Source organism: Ochotona princeps, chromosome X (genome assembly GCF_030435755.1).
Source record: "Ochotona princeps isolate mOchPri1 chromosome X, mOchPri1.hap1, whole genome shotgun sequence".
Taxonomy (NCBI): Eukaryota; Metazoa; Chordata; class Mammalia; order Lagomorpha; family Ochotonidae; genus Ochotona; species Ochotona princeps.
In genome coordinates this window covers 88,784,570-88,802,530 of record NC_080865.1, presented here as the reverse complement: position 1 = coordinate 88,802,530, position 17,961 = coordinate 88,784,570, and the positions used below count along the sequence as shown (strand labels likewise).

General features: G+C 43.2%; 1 protein-coding gene across 3 annotated transcripts in view; it reads right to left on the bottom strand.

The window, feature by feature from the left end:
* The window catches only part of OCRL (OCRL inositol polyphosphate-5-phosphatase), a 72,401-nt gene that overhangs the window by 24,799 nt on the left and 29,641 nt on the right, over positions 1-17,961 (bottom strand). For all 3 annotated transcript variants that reach the window (XM_058658318.1, XM_058658316.1, XM_058658317.1), the window contains 10 exons: positions 10,877-10,987; positions 10,378-10,467; positions 9,586-9,706; positions 9,344-9,499; positions 7,346-7,447; positions 6,785-6,899; positions 4,919-5,035; positions 4,633-4,820; positions 1,530-1,641; positions 59-168 (listed from right to left, as the gene is read on the bottom strand). In XM_058658318.1, the coding sequence (XP_058514301.1) occupies positions 59-168; positions 1,530-1,641; positions 4,633-4,820; positions 4,919-5,035; positions 6,785-6,899; positions 7,346-7,447; positions 9,344-9,499; positions 9,586-9,674 (989 nt within the window). In that variant the 5' untranslated portion in view covers positions 9,675-9,706; positions 10,378-10,467; positions 10,877-10,987. The remainder of the gene's footprint in view (positions 1-58; positions 169-1,529; positions 1,642-4,632; positions 4,821-4,918; positions 5,036-6,784; positions 6,900-7,345; positions 7,448-9,343; positions 9,500-9,585; positions 9,707-10,377; positions 10,468-10,876; positions 10,988-17,961) is intronic.

The following is a 17,961-nucleotide window of genomic DNA, read 5'->3' as shown; positions in this document are numbered from 1 at the left end:
CCAAAACAGGTCATGCCTTAACCTATTCTCTGAGAAGGTTCTTAGTATTTCTTTTTACCTGGAATCCCATCGGTCTGTTTTTGAGTCATACTTGTAAGTGGGGATAAACTTGATTTCCCCCTCGTTGAAGTCAACAAAAGCTTTTTTCTGTGTGCGCTGGATATTTAGCTACAGATAGTAAAGCAAACAAAAAGCAATGCATAAGCAACATGACACCATCATAACAGAGGCAAAGAGGAGATTGACTCGCCACGGTTCTCATTTGTAAGTCTCCAATTGTGCAGCCATTATAACTGTGACAGTACATAATATTTCGGTATCTTGTGAATTAAACCTCAGCATTGTCACAATATTAAAACTCACCCTAGATAAAATGCTTATTATTAGCTCATCATTAAGTTTTTCATCGCTAATATTAGCCAGGGACAAAATGGAAGCATGAAATTTGAATAATCATAAATTGAGATAATCCAGTATGATCTTAATTTTTTAAAAAAAAGGCACACAAAGGTTAAATGGCTAATTCCCAACCCAAATCCAGTGTATAGCTACAAACTGTTTTGAAAGCTATCCTCATTCAAATGTTTTACCCGAGTTATATGACACTCAGAATGTGCTCCAACTGGACTCCTTTTGGAGACCGCAAAGAGGAAGAAATGCAAAGAAGTTCACCAGTGAAGTTCATTGTGAAGCCAAAAACAGCTCACTACAAAATTGCTCTACTGCAAACATCTGCATTTTGACTGTGTCTGAAGGTCAAAAGGGCTCTCACAAAGATTTAAAGACTTTCGATTCCAGTCAAAACATTTTCTTCACTCACTAAGAAGCATTCCCTTTCAGAAGGCAGAATCCCTACCATATGCTGAAGTACAAACTCCAGTCCCATGCCAAGTTCTGAGGGAAACCTAGCATTTCAAATACATGGAAACTAGGTTCCTGGATATCAGATTACATGGAAATGTTACATAATCAATACCTTTTCCACTGACTTCAACATCCACCTCTCCAGACTGGCTCAGTTAGACTTAGCCATCAGTTCTCACTAGACCATAGCCTACTCAATTCTCTGTCTCCCAGTCCCTCTCACAGGGCTTCCCTCTTTTACCTCCAAGCTGTTGCTCAGCCTTCCAAGTAATCACAGAACAGTTTCCCCTGTTCCAGCTGCCAAACCACATCAACAGCGCTGAAGGCTCACTTCCGCCAGGAAGTATTCTCCAATTAACCTCACCCATTCTCCAAGTCAGCTATGCAAGCAAATCTCTGAGATTTCATCTTGATAAAAACTTACTGAATAATGTTACTCTTTATCACGAGTTATACTTCCCCTCCTCCCACCGAAACACTTAACTATACAGGCACTAGGACCCTCATAGGGATTCACAGCACATCAGTCGTCTTAGTGGTCTCCGTAGACAGGAAGACTTCCACATCTCTTCCTAGAGTAAGCCACGATTCCCGTGGCTCCCATTGAACCCTTGCAGTCTTATCTGTCACGTAGAAAAGTTGCAATAGAACAAAACTTTACTTACCTGGTCGAATTTCAGGAGCTTCTGAAGGTCATTCTTTTTAATAAGATTTTTTACCTCATTGGCATCAGGCATGCAAAGTCTATAGTTCAAGTCTCCCAGCCAAATGACCACACTGAGGATCAAGAAGTACATGAACAGAAGGAGCCACTATTAGCATAAGAATTAATCAGAGAAGAATGCGGGAAGACAATGGTCAGATTATGGGATTCACTTATCACTCTCTGGCAAGCTGTTTAAAGCCATATCTAATCCTTTGGGCATAATTAACTATCCACACCTAAGAGGGACAAAGGATTTCAAAATAGGTAAGAAAACAGGCACTCCATACACTGGCAACAAAAGCAGGGAAACACAGCATATTTGTGGGTTTCAGAAGTCAAGGAGTTAATGATTTGAGAAGTATGCAATTTCTCTGCTGGAATAGCTTCAAAATTCTGCCTGGCTGCTTGGCAGGTCTCTAGGGAAAGAGAATCTGAACATTTTCTGCCTCTCTGAGTCCTGAGGTTTTGCAGGCTTGCCACTAACGTCTGTGTTGACAGCACTCCCAGGCACGGCCCACCAGGAAAAGCAGGCCCAGGACTCTGCAGTGTAGACAACAGGTCTATCCCTACCCATGAGTTGCAGCCCAAGATCCAGGCCAGGAGGGTACCTGGCTTGCTAGGGGCTCCTTGGTCCTAATGACAACAACTGGCCTCCACATAAGTTGAAAATCCCACAAAAGGAGACCTTGAAATTAACACATCAAAGTAGATTCTCTTGAGAGATCACTCAATGGATCACCTTGAAGGAGACTCAAGGAGTCCTGGAGTTGAGTAAATTCATGGAATTTCAAGGCATTTCATGGTCACAAAGTTCATGGCTTTGACTTCACCACTGTGAAACAGGTCAGTATCACTACTTTACCCTACAATTACCTTGCTCTCTATTGATTGTAATACCCCTTAATAATCCTCTGCTTTTCCATTAAGTCCCATCTCAAACCATTATTTCAAAATAATGTCTCAAAATCTCAACAACCAGCTGTAATTTCTTTACAGCTAATTATTTCCTCCCACTACCCAATCCACTCCTCAATTATTTCTGCTTGTATCCACATTAAGTCCCATTCTTCACTGACCTCTTTCTGCTACTCCTTTTTGAAATAATCACAGCCATCAAAAAGAACAATGTAGATAGACCTGGATGCAGTGGCTTCAAAAAAAGATATACATTAAATAGAATAACGTGGTCTTATACAACAAGTATGTATGTGTTTATATGTGCAGAGAAAGTCTAGAACAGAAATATGATGCATGTCATAATATAGTTTTAAATTCTCTGGCAGCTGCATTTAAAATGTGAAAGAATTGAGGTTAGCATTACATGCTAAGCCACGATTTGTGATGCCAGCAACCCATATCAGAGTACCAATTTGAGGCCTGGGCCATTTTTTTCCAATATAACTTCCTGCTAATGTACCTGGGAAGGCAGCGCAGGCTAAACCAAGTGCATGGGTCTCTGCACTCAAATAGGAGATCAAGATGGAGTTACTGGCCTAGCTCAGTCCTGAATGTTGTATTCACATGGAGAGTGAACCATCAGATAGAAGACTCTGTCTTTCTCCTTCTCTCCTTCTTCCTCTCTGCCACTCTGCCTTACAAATATTTTTTAAAAGTTAAAAAAAAAATTCCAGTAAAAGTAAAAGCTTCATATTAATGCAAGATACAAAAATAAATTATTATTCCAACAGGTGATCAATATTTAAAAATTGAGACAGTTTAAATTTTCTCCTAAGTATCTGACAGTTTATACCTACTGCATAGCTTCACTTGAACTTGCACTGTTAAATGCCCAATCTTCAATGTGGCTCCTGGCTGTAATCGTGGATAGCACATACAGACCAAGAAGGTCACACACTGACCACTGAGGATGATTTCTTTTGTACAGAATTTGAGGAGAGGAGAGGCTGAGAAAAGAGGGATTCTAGGGGCCAACAATGGATAGCTATGACCTGTGACACTGGCATTCCCATATGACTGCCAGTTCGTGTACCAGCTGCTCTGCTTCAGATCTAGCTCCCTGATAATGCACCTGGGAAAGCAGCAGAAGATGGCCCAAGTGCTCAGGCACTTGTACTCACATGGGAGACCTGGAAGGAGCTCCTGGCTCCTGAGTTCAGCCTGAGGCCATTGAGGCCATCTGGGGGTGAAGCAGCAGATAGATCTCTGTCTTTCCCTCTGTCTATGTGATCCTGCCTTTCAAATAAATACATCTTTTAAAAATATGTTCAGTAAACTTTAAAAATAAATTAGGGATTTTTAATCTTTATCTTTTATTATATTTACAACAAACATTTCAATTTCATAATGATAAAATTAAACTTACTACAGGGCCAGTGTTGTGGCATAGCAAGGAAAGTTGCTTTCTGAAAGCAGAAGATGGAGGATGAATTTCATTTTCTAAGGCAGAATTATAGAGAAAGGGGGGGGGGGGAGAGAGAGAGATCCTCCATCCATTGATTCACTCCTTAAATAGCTGCAAAGGCCAAGACTGTGCCAGTCCAAGGTCAGGAGCCCAGAGATTCTTCTAGGTTTTCCACATGAGCACAGGGGTCCAATCCTCTGCTGCTTTCCCAAGTGCACTGAGATGGAACTGAACCTGTAGTGGGGCATCCACATCTCTAACTGACACCCACATGGGATGCAGGTGTTGCACACAGCAGCTTAACTTGTTCTACCACAACACTTGTCCCTCTGAGTTTCAAATAAATAGTCTTTAAAGATGGATGGATGGATGGATGGATGGAAGGAAGGAACGAAGAAAGAGAGAGAGAGAGAGAGAGAGAGAGAGAAAGAAGTAAAGAAAGAAAGAAGACTGCCTGCCTGCGTGCAACTGATAGACCCCATCACCATTACTCTAGCTGGTCCACTAATACACTTAACTTGTTTTTTTTCGCTCAACTTTTTGTTGATGTCAAATTTGCTCTCTGTCTCAAAATGCCTCTGCTTTGTGATTCTGATTCCTAAATGGTACTCCTTCACTCTTCACAGTTTTATACCTTCTCCTCACATTGAATTCTTCTTGTACCAACTAGTCAAAGACCAAGGGAGACTTAACCACTCACTCATGTTTCATGATGTTCAGCTGTGGGAGGCTCTGATTAGGAACCACAAAACTCATTCTGGCACAGATGTCCTTATAATCTTGATTCCTTCTCTCAAAGTCTTCCACGTGGGCAGCCAGGTGGGAATTGACAATGCAAAAGGTAGTATTGTGAAATACAAATCTCACAGCTACCCCACCTTTGTTTCCCTGTTAACAAGAATGCTCAGTTAGTCAACTCAACGAGTGACTGAACTTCATTCACACGGATATAAATGATCATCAAGCTCATTTACAAAGTATCTCACCATTTTCCCCATGATTCCAGTCCCAACTGTTTCTGTAGCAACATCACGGATATATCGACACTGATCCTTTCTGGCAAATATAAGGAGCATCATCCCAACAAGGCGAACTAGTTGAATCTATGAGTTCCAGGGAATTAGAAAAGCCTAAGGTTAATATCACTCTGTCATGCAGCTACTTTCCTACAACTAGTTTTCCATCAATATGACATATTGAAGCTGATGTGCCCAAATCCTCTGACTAGATTTGAATGCATCCAAATCCTCTGATTTGTTAGCGGATTCTGTAAGTTACAAACCAAAATTCCTGGGGAAGTTTTAGACTGGCTTTGATCATTCTGAGTAAAAAACCTTGGACTGGGTCTTTGGCCTAGCAGTTGAGACACCCATGGCCATACTGCTTAGGCTTGATGCCCAGCTCCACTTTTGATACCAACTTCCTGCTAATGGAGACCCTGGGAGGTAGCAGGAACGAGTTAAGTGTTTAGATAATTGTCGCATAATTAATCTATGTGGAAAACCTGGATCCAGTCCTTGGCTTTTTTTGTGTTAAGATTCATTTATTTTTTTATTAGAAAGTCAGATTTACAGAGAAGAGACAGAAAGCTCTTCCGTCTGCTGGTTCACTCCCCAAGTGGTCATAACAGTTAGAGCTGATCTGATTTGAAACCAGGGGCTTCCTCCGGGTCTCCCACGTGGATGCAGGGTCCCAAAGCTTTGGACCATCCTCTACTGCTTTTCCAGGCCACAGGCAGGGAGCTGGATGGGAAGTGGAGCAGCCAGAATACAAACCAGTGTCCATATGGGATCCTGGTGCATGCAAGGTGAGGAATTTAGCCACTAGGTTACAACGCCAGGCCCAAGTCCTTGGCTCTTGGTCTTCAGCCCGGGACTCAAGACCATTGTGGGCATATGGGGAATGAATGAATAGATGGGAGTACTCTTTCTATCTCACTGTCTGTCAAAAAAAACCACATTTTTTAAAAAGTTAAAATTCTTGAGGGAAAATGGGTACACTCAACTCGAGATAAAATCTTTCAATCATTTTTCAGCATACCAGGAATGAAAGCATTAATAGTTCACAACAAAGATAAAGCCACTATACTAGTTTATTCCAAGTTTCTCATTTCTAATTTTCTAAGAAATTCAAACTTGTAGAAAAAAAACAATCCCTTTTTACTTCAATTATTCAGAGAGGAATAACAGGAATAATGACTTCAAGGATTTTATGATGTACATATAGTTAGCAGATATAGACTAGAATCACTCAATTACTTCCTTTAAAGAATTTAGTATGATAGCTGTAATGAATGTAATTCTGGCTGCTAAATGTCTCTACAGAATGCTTTCTAAAAAGCAAAAAAATTGACCTAGCTCGTTAAATTCAACATTATTCTTTACTTACACTTGAGTTCAGAACTTCTTTAAATTTCATTAATGCTTTTTGTTTTAAAAAAATCAAAACATAAAAGCTATGCACATGTACACATGGGTAGCAAGTGATGTTTCAATACATGTGTACGCTGTAATACTTGTTGCTCTGCTTCCAAAGCACATTCTATGTACCCACATGCTTCATATTGCATTCCTTGAATCCTGCAATTCTGATCGTGTCAATGGACAATTTCAATGTACCATACAAATCAGTCAGCATATATATAATTATTCTGAGTTATAAAAGATTAGAAAGTTTAGGGGAATTTTTTTTCCTAGGAAATAATTATGATGGATTAGTCTGCCCTATCTCAGTACTATACAGAGGCAACGATTCACTTAAACCACTCTTTTGGAACAAGTTCTAGATTATGCAAAAACTCCCAATGAGTTCTGTTGAGTCATATACTAAAAGGATACATAAATGTGGCTTACTCTTTTATACTTGGCTTTGGAATTCAAACCCCTCTCCACAGCAATGGACCACTCTTGTTCCTTTACAGATTCAAAGTAGAAAAAGGCTTCTGTGCTCAAGTCCAGCTCTTGGAATCTGAGAAAGGAAGGATATGAGATCTGTACATACCCCACAGTTAGATGTGGCTACCTCCTGTCCTATTTGCAGTTATCAATAAGGACAAGTAGCTTTCTTTCTAAAGACTCCCCAACAGTAAATAGCCATAGGCTATGCAAAAAATAAACCAAAAATATTTCTCACAAGGAATAAAAGCACAGCTCTGCATTTATATTCAAGGAACATTCACTGTCAGAACCAACAACTCTCAGTTTCTATGCAGAATTTCATTTTCTAGGGGTTTTGAGAAAACTAGTTGCTTCCTTATACCATTTCCAGTATCTATTTCTTTCTGAACTCACAAGTTTGATCCACCAGGCAATCCACACATATGGCCTATCACACATTTTTACCAATTAAAAAAAAGGTAAAATGTCATGTACACCAACCATACAGTCAAAGGACATTCCAGAAGTGTTCTTTACCCAATGCAGTAGATATCAGGAGGATTCGGATCACAGGTCAGCCAAGGCTCTAACCCGCTATCTGGAGACTGGCCATTCACATTCCAAGTTCCAACAAAAAATCTAATGTATAACACCAGAAAGTAATTTGAAAACAAAGATCACAAGTGAACAAACAAAAGCTGTCTCTTGTCACCTCTATACAAGGGCATGTTTGCATCATCTAACACAATTCATCAAAATATTTTGCTGCACACATTAGAAAAACCTCTTGCATCTAGAACATAGTCACTGGACTTATTTTCTTCAAATTTTACATAAAGTGAACCTACAGAAAGGAACCAAGACTATTTAGAAGTCAGAGAGTAGATTGTTTTACACTGTTTGCTTTCCATTAAACTTCACCCAAATTCCTACTTGAAGGCAAAACTTAGGGATGAAAAAGAAGAGTATTCATGCTGCAAGCTAGTCTAATACGCATTGTTGTTGTATTCCAAGCTGTAGTTGAATCCAAAAACTTACTTTCCAGAGGATTCTAAGGACATCTCCGTAGAAAAATTCTGGTGAGGTAGATATGGCATTGAGGAGGAAAGCAGAAGGGAGAACTCATGACTGTCTTAACTGTTTTCACACAAATCTGAGCACCGTGAGTGTGGGGAACCAGAGGGCTCAGCACCGAGATGTAGTTATGACAAAATTAGAACACACAAGGCATGATGGCACAGAAGATAGGACTGTAACCTTGGACTAGAAGAGTACATCCTGTACACAAGTAACAAGGAAAGTGTTGCTGCTTTGCACACTGGGGAATACATGCCATGCCACATCACACCCCCACCCCGAGTATACCACAACACACCAGGTCTAGAAAAGACAGCATTGACAAGTAGAGATGAAATGAAAAATAATACAGAAGAAACTTCAAGATAGACCTCTCGATCAAGAGGGGGTGGGGTGCAACTTTCATTTAGTTAACTTACCAAAGTAAGTAAGTTAAGATCTAGTGGTAATGGTGGGCTTTAACTTTCCAATATTGGCTGGAAAAAAAATTCAGCAGGCCAGATAGATAGACACACTTGCTTATGAAATGTGCTAGGGGATAATTCTCTAGAATATGTGAGCTTGATTTGGTTCCCTAAGAGTGGATAGAAATATTAGGAGACATGGTATTAGTAGTAGTTAGAAAATCCAAGAGAAATTCTAGTATCTGCATTATTTTGTATATGTATGTTACTGACCAGCATAGAGATAGGGGTTTGAATATGATGACCATTCCCTTTTATCATGCTTTGACTCTTAACAAAGTCCATAATTTAAATACCAAAAGGCCAATTTTGGGGGCAGGCATTTGACCCAGCAGTTAAGATATCCATCTCCCTTATCAGAGCGCCAGAGTCTGACTCCCAGCTCTGGCTCCAGATTCTAGCATCCTGCCTACCTGAACTCTGGTTAAGTAGCAGTAATGTCTCAAGTGGTTGGGTCTCTGCTACTCATATGGGAGATATGCATTGAATTCATGGCTCCTGACTTCAACCTGGACCTGTTCTAATCACTGTGGGAATTTGAGGAGTGAACCAGTGGAGGGGAACTCTCTTTGTATTTTTATTTCGAATAAATAAAACTACATAACCATTCTAAAATAATTTAGAAATCTTAAAAAGTTTATTTCAGAGGCAGAGAAATTGAGCGAGACAGACCAAGAGAACACTCCCATCCACTGGCCCACTCTTCCAATGCCTGCAGCATCTCTAGACTAGGCCTGGGCCAAAGTTGGGAACCCAATCACTTGAGCCATCACTGCTGCCTCCCAGGGCCAGTATTAGCAGGAACCTGAAGTCAGGAGCTGGCACTGAACCCAATACTCTGATATGGGATGAAGATACCTTAACCACAAGGCCAAATGTCTATCCCCACCCCCTACTAACTAAATATACTTTTGTTTTTTAATTACTTTGCTAAGCTGACTCCGGAAGCGCTACCATGTTACAGAAAGCATTAGTACACAGAAGAGAAACAAACCTGAAATTCTGAATGTTGACATATTCTTTTTCTCGCTTTGTCAGAATGTGTTTGATGATGCCCTCCCGGGACTGGTTACTCGGTACAAAGAGTTTCCTCATGGTGTTGGTTACTTTGGGTTGTTCTTTGTTAGCAGTGTCTTTTTCACGTGGAAGCCTTCAAAAATTAATGAGAAATTCAAAAGTAAAATTGCCTGAAATTTAAGTCTCCTACAGAGATACATGTTTCAACAAAGGACTTACATTCTATTCCCAGGAGGGGGTGGGGGTGGGGGTTCCCGATGAGTCCCCAAAGGTTGATTTTGTGCATTTATTTTCTTGTCCAAATTCATTGTTGAAAAGTTATCCTCAAATCCAAGAAAACCTGAAGGACACAGAACCCAAAGTTAAAGGGGGAAAAACTAGCATTCAACATATCCAAGGTAGACAGGCCTTTGATCTGCTTATGATTTGACTGGTGGCATTACTAAACAGAAAGGTACCAAAATGGCAATAATCATTCAGGCTGGGGGATAAAAAAGCAGGCATCCCTGAAGCACTGATCCACTCATCAGACCCCAAGAGGTTTACATTGAAGTGGAACCTGAATAAAAATAGGTAACATTTATTGAAGACAACACAAAGTCTTCATTGACAATGAAGTATTAGATCATTATCTCCCTTAGCCAACAGAAAACTCCATGAGATAGGTGCTATTAAAAAAAATCTTAAGTTATAGAACAAGAAATGGAAATCCAAAGTGACTAAATAAACTGCCCAAGGTCATATAACTAGCAAGTCCCAGATCTGAGATTCAAACTCAGGTCATCTGGCCCTCAAACCTATACTTTTTTTTCCCATTAGTTTACTAAGCTGGCTCTTGAGTGCTGCCGTAATACAGAAAGGATTAAGAGTAAACACTAGTCAGTGGGCATCTGTGTGACAGTGACTTCAATCCACACATCATCTCACCTGGCCTGATAAAAATCTACTGACTCTGCAATCACCATAGTAGCCAGGGATAGGAGGGAGTGGGGAATTGAGTTTTTTCTGTACCTGTAAAAGCAGAAGGTTTGTCCTTAGTGTCTAATTTCTGGTACCAGCTGGATGAGTCTTTCTGCTCCGGAACAAGTAGTTGTGACTGAGCTGGAGAGGTAAGGGTTTTATGATCAGAAACTAGAGAACCTGTCATTGAATGGAATTTATCATAACCTAAATCCATTCAGTCAACACTCCTCACATGCAGGAGTTATCACCATTCTTGACCATAATGGAAGAGACTAAGGAAATGAGGGCAGTGCTGAAGTCACCTGGGGGCAGAAGGGAGATTACACTCAGCGGGAAGCTATGCCTGCCAAGACACTGGAGATTCCGCCAGCCAACCAACGGAATCAGTGTCTGTGAAGCTGGACAGACTTGTTCCCTAACCTGTCCTTATCAGCCATCTAGCGCACAGGGTGAGGAACTCTGTTTTAGCCACTTGCCTCTGTATCAGCATGTCAGAATTTCACTTCCACTGAAATGGTAGAAAGGAAACTGCTGAGTTTTGAGTTACCTTCCTGAGCAGCAAGGACTTCTGAGAGAAACTTCAGACAGTGTTCCTCATCAGGAATTTCAAAGCGTCGCTCTCTGGTCCAGTCGCCCTGGATGCGAATTTTGCAGCCACCTTAAAAGAATCAAAATCCATACACATGTTTACAGATCCAATGCTTTCCTGGGATCAGACCCCTGACTTTTATCTTATTTTGTATTATTTTGTTTTCAATGGTGTTCACATAATTGAGAAGGATGTATGCCGAGGCAGGTCACAGATTAGGGTGGGGAAGGTTGAGGTATGGAGGAAGGAGGGTGGGACAAATTCTTCTAATTGTTTTCTTTTTCGCCTGTATCTACAGGGATGGGGGAAGAGGAGGGGCCTGCTTCTTGCTGCCAAATTACATCAGCACCTATGGATGTTGGATGGTTATCTGATGTTATATCAGAAGTCCCTGAGCCGGGAAGAATGTTCCGAGATTGTTACATTGAGTGGTTTTGATATTTCAGAGACTTAGTTGGCTTCATTGCTCCAGGGTTGAGATAATCTTTCCAAGGCCTATTGGTTGACAAAGTCCACCTTAGTGCATCTGCTGCAAAGCTTGGCCAGGAGAGCTATTCAACCTCTCTGTTCTCTATCTTCTGACAAGACACTCCATGTATTCTGCTGGCCTAGATGAGCTGGCTGTTATGTCCCCTGTGTACATCTGGGAATGCTGTCCACTACACAGACATCAGTAACTGAGGAAGCCCAGTCCTGACACATGTACTCCAAGGTTGGACCACATATCCTATGATTTTTCCTGTGGTCAGAATTTGAGTCCAGCAATCTAGATGGAGACCACTCGAGAAGCCTCGCCTGCAGTGACCTCAGACCTGACCTGACTCTCATGTGCACAAGCTAATGAGGGTTGAATTCAGTCTGTCAACCGCATCAGCCTACAAATGTAACAACAAATGAAGCTGCCTTGTCAGTTAAGCCCCCATCTCCATCTCCCATGCCAACTAATGGGTGCTGCAGCCTACCCTGAATCAATCTGCCACAAACCCTTACAGTAACACACCAACAGGAACTGCAGCCTGGTTGGGGAGACCACCAATAACTTCCACTAGGCCCGCCCCAGCCCCAATTCCTGCACATGTGCAGCAGTCTATCTTGGCCCTTCCTACATTCCACCTGGCTCTCATATACACCCATGAGTGCTGCTGCTAAGCTCATCCTGACCAAACCCCAGACCCAGCACACATTTCTGCTGACAGGTGCTGTTGCACTGGCCATCCCAGCCTGCCCCAAGCCCTGGCTCTCATGTTCACCAGCACAAGCCGCAGCCTAGCACAAGAATACCCACAGTTCCCTTACTAGGCCCACTCTCAGCCTGGATCTTGTGCTTCAAAGGGGGTACTACAGTCCAGCCTGGCATGACTTGCACCCAGTCTCAGCACTTGCCAGTAGATTTTGCAGAAAAGCCCAGCTGGCTCACACTTATTCTGGCTTTTGCATGTGTCAGTGGATGAGGTAATCTCAGCTAGCCTGGCTCTCCCCCAAACCCAGCTCACATGTGGGTTGAAAGGCGTTGCAGCCCTGCTCAGCCTCGGCTGCCCCTAGTCTCAGCTCTCACACTCACCAGTGGGGGCAGCAGCTTAGTAGGAAAGTCCCTGAAGTTCCCCTATCAGGCTCACCCCCAACCTTGAGTCTTGTGTGTGTCAGTGGGTGCTGCAGCCCACCTCACCTTGCCTCAGCATTCACTGGTGGGTTCAGCAGCCTAGCTCTGCTCAGTCAGCCCCCAGTCCCAGCCCTCATGTGAACTGGTTAGTGTCATGGCCCAACTCAGTCTGGCCTGCACCCTATCTTGGCTCTCACACCTGTCAGCAGGTGCTGCAGACTGGTCCAGTATGGCTTGACCCAAGACTTGGCCCACATGTATGCCAACAGGTACTGCAGCCTGGCATGGCCTGAGCTGTCCTACTGGTTTCACCAGTAGGAATTGCGGCCTAACAGAGCAGTTCCCTAAGTTCCCCTATCAGACCAGCTGCCAGACAGTTCTTATGCACGCTGGTGGGTACTCAGCCCAGCCTGATATGGTATTTCCCCAGTCCTGGCACTTACTGGCTGGTACCATGGTCTTGCCTGACAAGCCATGCCTATTCTCGCTCTTACTCGCAAATGTTACAGCCCAGTTCAATCTGGCCCACCCCAAAATCCAGCTTTCTTGTGGACCAGCAGGTGCCACAACATATTCTAGCCTATTCCATACTACTCTGGCTCTTATAAGCACCACCAGCAGGTGCTAGGCCCTAGCTCAGTCAGGCCCACTTCTACACCCATCCCACACACATGCCAAGGGGTACTGCAGCAATATTCAGCTTGATATACCCAAGCCCTGGCTCTTGTAATCCCCAGTGGTGACTGTAGCGTAGCAGGGGAGCCTCCTTAGTTCCCCTACTAGTCCTGCTCACAGCCCAGATCTTGCACATTACCTATGTGCTCTGACTAACTTGGCTTGGCCTGCCCAAAGTCTTAGCACCTGCCAGCGGATGCTGCAGCCTGGCCTGGCCTGGCCAAACTTGCCCCCAGTCCCAACTCTTGCCAGTGGGTGCTATGGCCTAGCCTTGCCTAGCCTGCTCCCATCTTTGGCTCTCATGTGAATCCACGGGTGAAACAGCCTAACTAGGGCAGCCCATACCCCATCCTATCTCCTGTACGTGCGAATGAATGGTAGGGTTTGGCCTGGCCCAGCTCAGGCCAGCCCAGCCCAGCCCAGCCCAGCCTACCCTTCCCCCTACCCGAGCCAGCCCACACACATGCTGAAGAGTGGTACAGCCCCACTCCCATGCCCCATCTCATGTGTGCTGGTAGGTGCTAGGCCCCTGCCCAGCATAGTCTGCCGCCAATCAGGCCTTTGCAATATGCTGGCAGGTGTTGCAGCCCAGCCTGTCCCAATTCTCAGGTGTGTCTGCAGGCGCTACAGCCTGGGTCAGCCCAGCCTGCTCCCAAATCCAGTTCCTGTGAGTGTTGATGAGTTCCTTGGTCCTGCCTAGCTTAGCTCATCACTACCCCCAGCTCTCACACAAACCAGTGGATGCTGCAGATGCACAATGGTGAGCCAATTTATCTCCTACAGAATCTGCCCCCTGGTTCTCTCATGTCAGTTGGTGTCATGCTGAAGAGTGGTACAGCCCTGCCTGGACTGGCCCATCCCCAGCCCAGACTCTGGAGCTCACCAGCAGGAGTTCCCCAAGTTCCCCCACCAGGCAGGCCTCAATGCCCTATCTCATGTGTGCTGGTAGGTGCTAGGCCCCTGCCCAGCATAGTTTGCTCTCAATCACAGCCCATCCCTTGCCTTGCCTTCACTGGCAGGTACTGTGGTCTAAACCCCGGTAGGCAGGCCCTCTAATGCTAGCTTTTGTGTGTGCTGGCGGATGGAGGGCAATGCCACCTAGCCCTTCCCCAGCCTTCCACATAGGCAAGTGCATTGGTCTGATACAGACATGCCCTCTGGTTTCCCCTTTCTAAATCATCTGGTCTCAACTCCTGCATTTACTTGTGAGTACAGTAGCCTGGTCCATGGGAGCCCCCAGAAGTCATTCTGCATCTGTAAAGTACTCCCTTGGCAGACCCCACTCTCACATATCCCCAAACCCTCTTCCCTAGGTAATCCACAGCCCTGCTGCCAGAATGGGCACTGGGTCCTGGGGTCATCTTCCAGCGGGGCTGCCGGCCCCTCCCACATATCTTAAACAAACAAACAAACAAACAAACAAAAAAAGCCAACTATGCTGGTACACTTGTATTGAGTATAGTTAACACATTAACACAGGCCCAGAATGCCCATCAGCTATTGGCTGCTTTTCTACCAGCAGTATAACACTCATCTAGGTACAAGGCAACCTAGGGAGTTGCCTACAGCTGGGGCAGATCCCTGATGTCTCAGGTTACTAGAAGCAGGTCTGGATCATACATATTCAAAACTTCTAATGTCAGAAGCACACGTATAAGACGAAGGGATTGAGCACAGTGGGGGAAGGAGTGCTACAGAGATGAAACCTTAAGGAAATGAGCATTCATAGGACCAATGAAAAATGTCAATCAGACTTCCCGGACAGACTTGCTGATGTGACACACCCCTAACATCATGGTTTTTCTGCCTTCTGATTTCTCTCTCTCAGGTGGCAATGCAGGAAGCCTCTATTCCTATCACTTCACATCTTGATCATGCAGTGAGAGTATCTAAAACGTGAATGGAGTAATGCAAGTGAGCCAGTTTGCTCATATGAACGTATTAAATTTGCAAACTACTGAAAGGCCAGTGGGATTGGTTCAATATATTCTGTAAGAAGCATCTATACCTCATTTTCTCAAGTGAAAGCTATTATATCTTGAATAAACGTACAAAAGCAACATGGTGACCTATACTTGGGCATGCCTTGTTCAATATAAGCAAATTGGAGAATAGCAGAATTAGATGCATTACCTAGGACTCTAATTTTCTGTCCCCTCTTTTTTGATGCCCTATAGTTGTCATCTGCATAACTGCTTGGATTCGGTGATCTAAGAAACCAACGTATTTTTTAATATTCTTCTTCTGTTTTGTTATATAAGTTGCTTTCACATGACCCTGAAAACCACAAACTCCTCAAAGGGCAAGTGGCAGGTTGTGTATACAGTTATTCAACACTTCTGCTGCTCTAAGCCAGGGACTGATCCATGGCCTCTATAAGCAGGCCTGCAAAATCACTGGGTCGGAGCCTACCAGAGCATCTACAGGCAGGACTTTAAATTCAAAAGATTCATACAGGATAATTCTTAAGGTGATAGTTTGTATAGCCCCTCAAAAATGTTATAAATACCCAAATGGCATTTGGAAGAAGAAGAAGAAGAAGAAGAGGAAGAAGAAGAGGAAGAAGAAGAGGAAGAAGAAGAGGAAGAAGAAGAAGAAGAAGAAGAAGAAGAAGAAAAGGTTTCCTATTCCTAGTCTAGGATGATCAACTTGTCCCTGGGTTACCTGGAACTGAGGGACTTCACACCACTCAAGACTTTCTATCCCAAACTAAGGAAGTAGAAATCTGTTTCTATGCCTTTGTCTTTTTGTCCTTTGCATTTCCTGCTGTTTCTATCTTCACAGAATACGTTTTTTTAAAAAGGAAAATGAAAGTACTGATCAGAAAGAGAAAAGATAAAATGTAGAGGAAACAATGTAAAAGGAGGTACACTATGTGTACCAAAGATAAAACTACTGAAGGTGCCATTGTGAGGAGAAAAAAAAAAGCCGGAATGAATAAAATATCAAGTAGGAACAGCCTTGAAGATATAAAGAAAAACTCCTTCAGGGTGTAACAAGTCCTCCCTTTCTCAGGCAATTTATATTAAATGTAATTACAAAGGAATAGTTTGCACTTGATAAAAATTTAGAACAAGAACACACATTCTCTCTCCCATAATTCTTGAAGATACATTTTTACAAATAAAACAGACACATTCAACAGCTGGAAGATTCCAGAAACTGCTTACAAAATAACAGTAGATGCTATTCAGAAAAGAGAACAAATTATTCCATAACCCAACCTTCTCCTTTTCTTTCGTGCAGAACCCCCCTGGACTTGGATCAGCCAAATACCCTTAGCTCCTCAGCATCATCCAAACATTCCTTGAACCTCTCAGTAATTTTCAACCATCGATGCATTAGAATCACCAGTCACTTTTAGGAAATACTGACAATGGGGGCTATTCCAGGACAACTGCAGGCACTGGTAGTTTTTAAAATACTCCCAAGCTGATTCTACACGCATCTGGATTGAAAACCAGAGTCAACTGCAAACTGGCTGGTCTCTGAGAGAACCACTTCCCCTGCAGCTTTCTTAAGATGTTTATGCAAGGACTTCAACATGTTTGTGGAAAAAAACAGAGCTAAACTAGTTGTCTCTTTTGGTGCAAAGTATGTTGAATACACAATGTTGGGCCTGGCGTAATGGCTCGGTGGTTTAATTCTTGCCTTGCGCATACCAAGATCCCATATGGGTGCCGGTTCATGTCCAGGCTGTTCCACTTCCCATCCAGCTCTCCGCTTATGGCCTGGGAAAGCAGTAGAGGGCAGCTGAAGACCTTGGGATGCTGCACCTGTTTGGGAGACCCCAAAGAAAGTCTTGGCTCATGGCTTTGAACTGTCTCAGCTCCAGCTGTTGCAGTCACTTGAGGAGTGAACCCATGGACAAAAGATCTTTTTCTCTGTGTCTCCTTTTCTCTCTGTAAATGACTCTCCAACAAAAATAAATATTTAAAAAAATAAATCCATACCATTTTCTCAGAACACACACATTACATGAACTTTAAGACTACTTACGTGGATCGATTTAAACATTTTTTTTCTTGCATCCAAATAAATCTAACGTTCAGATTCTCTGTCACCTAATGTAATTTAAGGTAGGTGTCCTTATTTGTCCTAATACCACCTCTAAACTAATCCCCCTGCTCCTCCCTTGGGAAGAGACCTTTCTCCTTTAAGGCTCACTCGTTGAACTGTACCAGCAGCTTTCTTTTCCTGATCTATGAGACCATCCAGAACTCTCCCAGAAACTTCAGAATCTAGGATCAATCCCACTTGTGCCTCCCTCTCCACTTAGTCTCCTGCCATTACTTTGGATCCCTTTCAACTTAGCATGGAAAACCCAGTCAATACTTTCAACTTCATCCAGTTGACCTTGGAGCCCCCTTAGCTGCCACTCCCAATTATGCCTTTTTTTTCATCACACACACACCACCACCTCACAAATCTGATTCAAACATCCCACTCTGACCTGTTTTTTCCTTCCAACTACCTTGCTCATTATCCCTGCTGTAATTGCTCTTCGACTTCATGGAAATCTCCAGTCCACTGACTCGTCCATGTTCTCACGTGTCCATCCGCTCCCTCCTGCTTTCACTTCCCTTTTTTTTTTTTAATCAAACGGTTGTCATCATTATAGCATGCATAAAGCCCAGAACTGCTCTGTGTTCTTTCATCCTCCTAACTAAATTCCAACCCCCAGAAATCCATCTAATTGCCCTCACTGTACTCGCTGTACTTACATCTGAGCAACCAGAGTGATAACACATGCACACAGTTTTAATGG